The 4,833-nt window shown below is 39.0% G+C and overlaps 1 protein-coding gene across 1 annotated transcript; it reads left to right on the top strand.

The window, feature by feature from the left end:
• The first annotated feature begins 623 nt into the window (after positions 1–623).
• On the top strand, positions 624–2,093 carry TCIM (transcriptional and immune response regulator). The gene has a single exon (XM_045997238.1). The coding sequence runs from the start codon at positions 863–865 to the stop codon at positions 1,181–1,183; it is 321 nt and encodes a 106-aa protein (XP_045853194.1). The 5' UTR covers positions 624–862; the 3' UTR covers positions 1,184–2,093.
• Positions 2,094–4,833: the final 2,740 nt, after the last annotated feature.

The raw sequence follows: 4,833 nt of genomic DNA, 5'->3' as shown, positions 1-4,833 counted from the left end.
GACTGAAGAGATGTTATCTATTGTTATTATTATTTTTATTAAATTACAATTTGGGGGCACCTGGCTGGTTAAGTCAGTGGAACGTGCGACTCTTGATCTTGGGGTTGTGAGTTCAAGCCCCACACTGGGTGTAGAGAGGACGTGAAAATAACATCTTTTAAAATTTTTTTTAAAAGATTTTAAATAAATAAATAATAAATTACAATTGTATTCAGTGATTACAGGTTGTCTCTTGTACTCAGTCTCTGAAAGTTCACAGTTTCAGGCTGCATCATGTCAGCATTTTGTTGGTGAAGTCCCCTTTTACAATCTGACGTAGTCCCGATCGATGACCTTGATTCTTCAGCTTTCTCTCGGCAGCTGTGGAGCGGCCCTGGATGGGGATGTCCAAAGGACAGAGGTGTGGGCTGCCAAATGTTCGGAATACACTTTAATGACTTCTCCGGGAATTAAAACTTTCCTGTAGTTAGCAGAAGCCTTTGTTTCAGCAGCTGTTTGGAAAGACTTTGAGAGTCTAAGCCACTTTGTTTGTGTCTTACCTTTGCCCTTTCCTGGTTTCAGCTATTTTTAAAAGACGGCCCCAAGCCTCTTTAATCCTATTGCCACAGATGTGGTAAAAAGAAATCCCCACATCCCTGCTCCAACCCGGAGCGCAGCTCTTAACATTTTGCACAAGAACAGGATATTGGCAACTCAACTGTTAAACCTGTCTGTGATTATTCTTCCTTGAGATCACTCTGATGTCACCAGTGTAATTTGAGCCTGGAGCTTTTGTTCACACTTTAAATAGCAGTCCCGGAATGATTTTGCTACAGACTCTCTGGAGAGCCCGGGAGCAGAATTCCCAAAGATTCCCACATCGATGAAAGCAAAGCCAAGCCACCAAGCCATCATCATGTCCACCTCGCTGCGCGTTAGCCCGTCCATCCACGGCTATCACTTCGACACAGCCTCGCGTAAGAAAGCCGTGGCCAACATCTTTGAAAACATAGACCAAGAATCTTTACAGAGACTTTTCAGAAACTCTGGGGACAAGAAAGCGGAGGAGCGAGCTAAGATCATTTTTGCCATCGATCAAGATTTGGAGGAGAAAACACGAGCGCTGATGGCCCTGAAGAAGAGGACGAAAGACAAGCTTTTCCAATTTCTGAAACTGCGGAAATATTCCATCAAAGTTCACTGAGGACAAGAGGATGGATAAGGACATTATCCAAGAATAGACACTTAAAAGACCAAGGGAGTTTGTGAGACCCAAAACAGCAGCATTAAACTGTGGCTGCCTCGCAACCTTCTCTTCCATCAGAACGGAGGAGGCGGGAAAGAAACAGAACAAACTGGTTACAAAGACTCCAACCAATTTCACGCCTGTGCTGTTACAGTGGAGAACGAAATGCTTTCAGCAAGGATTTGCAAACTCTCCCTGAGGGGAAAGGACTGATGCCGGCGTCGGAGAGGAGTCTGAACAGATGTAATGAGGACTGAGACTCAAGACGACAGAGAGCTGGGGAAGAATTGTGGCCAGAGTCTCTTTCTCAGGCCCTAGGACTTCAATTCAACCTGAACTTTGTTTTTCCTTAGCCGAACTGGGCAGGGAGAGGGAGGAGGGAGAGGGGAAACGGAGAGAGAATACTATGCTCCAATGTTTACTGAATTTTTTATTTGAATGTTGCAAAATATTGCCAAGCTTCAATGTGGTCTATGGGTATAGATTCTTAGAGATCAGTAATTGACTATTTATTTGCATTTTTTACAGTGCGGAAAAAGTGCACCACAAGGGTGTTAGTTACAAATTATGCAATACTTTCAGCAGCTCAGTAAAACCCTTCTGGTTTGTAAAATGTTTTTATACATTTCAAACTGATTGCACAAAAGCTAAAGGAATGGGGTCCCTCATAAATCCAAAGTACTGTGAAAAAATTTTATGATTTTTTTATCTTCTAATGCTAAAATATAATCTAATTAGATTTCTTATGGCTATTGCAGTAAGCATTAGGAAGTATGATATACTAAATAGTTTATGAAGATGCTATGGTTTTTATAATTTATTATACATGACAAATTATATGCAACCTTAATAAATTATTATAAACTTAGCTGCTTTTGGTCTGTGATGATTGGTCTCAAAGGAAAAAGTAAAGTGGTAAATATTTATTACTACAAACTTTTATAAACTATTATAAACGTTCCTAAGGATTTTACTCTTAAGAGTATAATGTGCTTTCAGAGTAGCTTTATGTTAATTGCCAAACCTCTTCAAAACAAATTCTTACATCAAATATCTATGATGTTTCTCTGTCCCAACTTTAAAATATAAGACCTAGGCATAGAAATTCATTAACTGGCTCACCAATAGTGGTGTTTATGTGTCCATGGAGGGTGAGCTTTAAAAAAGCTTTTTTTCCCCATATTTTTGAAATTTTTCGTCTGTGGCTACAGGAGCTATGTACATTTGTACATTTATTTCTCCAAAAACAATATATTTTGGGGTTAGAGTCCAAATTATGATCAAGATTCTGTGGGTCATCAAGGTTTACTCCATATAAGTCAATATGGGAATAACATTACAGTCACTTTGCTTATTTTCTCATAAAATTATAATAAAATCTTTCCAAGAAGGCATACATCAATGCCTGCTGCCCTTTCCTAGCAGACAGAAATAGAATTTCCCTGAAATTAGGCATTTTGGAACATGTACAGAGGTTTCTGAAACTTGCTGATCATAGTAAAACAAAACAAGTGAATGATCTAAAATCTTCTGGGAGAGTTACAAGTCAGGATTTTAAATAACACATTTTTAAAAAGGAAATGAAGTGATCAGACCTATTTTCAAATGTTAATTGATAAGTTCACTGAAGATAATATAAAATCACTCCACTGAGAAGGAATTTTTTACATGAGAACACCCACGAAAGCCACAAATTAATATGCAGAAATGTGTGCCTGTGTGTGTACATTTTTCTGGGAGAAGTGTTTATAATTTCTATCAGATTTGCAAAGACATCCATGACACCAAAATAAATTAAGAACAAAAGAGGAAGTTTTTGACAGGTGGAAGGCTCAGCTCATCATGGCATTTGGGGATTACCAAAGCAGAGGCTAGGAAGGGATCCTCAGTTCCATGACCTTACTTTCCCCTGCTTGCAAACCGAGCTTGCTTAATGATCTCACCTAAAGTCTCTGCCCATGCTAAGTATAAGCTTCTGCCTCGGACCTGGCCTATTGGTGACCCAGTTTCTCTATCTAGAATCCCCAAAAGACATCGACAAACTGCTTGGAAAGGAAACTTGGTAACTTATTCCCCCAGGATAGCTACCATGTTCCTATGAAAATGTTTAACTCATTTTCTTTCTAAAGACTTTAAATGCATCATGGACGCTGAACCTAGTCAAAAGGTTGAATTTATTACATGGATGCATAACTCTATGCTCCACCCCTGTTGTTTTCAAGAGAGTACAATGCTTATCTTACCCACTTTGCAAATTAGCATGCACTAACTTAGTTTTCTTGCAGTATATTATTATTTTCTGACTGCTAGATTATAACATGGGAAATAAATTAGAAAGCAGTTGTGATATGATCCACAACACTGTGAGAAGAATTCCAGTAGATTTGCCACAATCATGCTGGCTTTCCCCTTCAGAGACAAGTTAGAATCAATGTGATTATGTAAGGGTGATTTTTAGATTCATAGTACTTTCATCATTTAATGTGAGGTGAAAATAAACATCATTCCAACAGGTATGACTAGTTCAGTTCAGAAATCCTTCTATGGCCCAGGGATGGCCAAATATATCTCAAGGCATCTCATTGTAATAGAAGATCTAAAAGCAAAAACACAAAGGTGAAAGAGGTCGTTAATAACCTTTGCATTATTAAGACCATAATAATAACAACCGTATTTCATTGAGACAATTTTCTGAGTGTTTTTTATGCATTAAATCACTCACTACTATGACATGAGAGCATGTATGAATAGCGTAATGACACTAAAGCCCAGAGAGTTGAAGTGACATGCTCAAGAGCACACAGCTAGTGAGGCCAGGGATCAAATCTGGGGATTCCGGCTCCAAAGCCTCATTCCTTGCACTAGGTTACACTGCTTCTCTAGGAGTAGCTTAGCTTCTCTGTTTTCCTATAAAATGACAATTACTTCTATGCTAATAAGTCAGGAAGACAGGAAGGCTTGGCCTCTGAGAAATCACTTTTATCTGCTCTGTGTCTCCTTGTCTGTTTATGTGGCACTTGCTTTATATGGGAAAGTTTCATGGTTTAGTCATTTTAATTGTGTCAAGGGCTCTTAGATGTAGCCTTTCAAGTCTGCAGTTAAAATAACACTTGGGTTAACACTTGGAACAAAAGGTCACCTCTAATGTCTCTTCCAGTTGTCAGTCAACATTTTGGGTCTCCATTTGCTCATTAGGGGAAATCAGAAACTATAGATTCATGAGTTTATTCATGCAGAGAAGAACTCCTCTGTTCATCACTGTGGCCCACACCAGAGGCTGTGTGCTTTTGCACACTCCAACAGATGGGATTTACTGAGAAAGAAGCCCAGGATAGAGCAGTGCCTGCTATTTTCCCCCATTGTTAGAGGGTAGTCAGAGGATACAGTTGACGTTCCCTTGGAGAGCGTCAACTAATAAATGAATAATGAAGCCATGGTCTAGGAATTATGTGGGCTTTTGGAGTACCTTAATTACCCTTCTAAACTCCACATAGGGGTTTCCCAAGATGGCATATTGCTTGGGTAACTCCTTTCTTATACCTAGAGAGTCGTATAGTAAAATCAGAGTTTGTATCTTATATACTCATGCAAAAAAATGTAGTAAGCAC

The sequence above is a fragment of the Meles meles genome, chromosome 2, assembly GCF_922984935.1.
Source record: "Meles meles chromosome 2, mMelMel3.1 paternal haplotype, whole genome shotgun sequence".
In the NCBI taxonomy this organism is placed as follows: domain Eukaryota; kingdom Metazoa; phylum Chordata; class Mammalia; order Carnivora; family Mustelidae; genus Meles; species Meles meles.
This window is presented reverse-complemented; position numbering and strand designations above follow the sequence as displayed.

Coding starts and splice junctions, on each gene's coding strand:
- TCIM (XM_045997238.1), top strand. CDS start 863: ATGAAAGCAAAGCCAAGCCACCAAGCCATCATCATGTCCACCTCGCTG.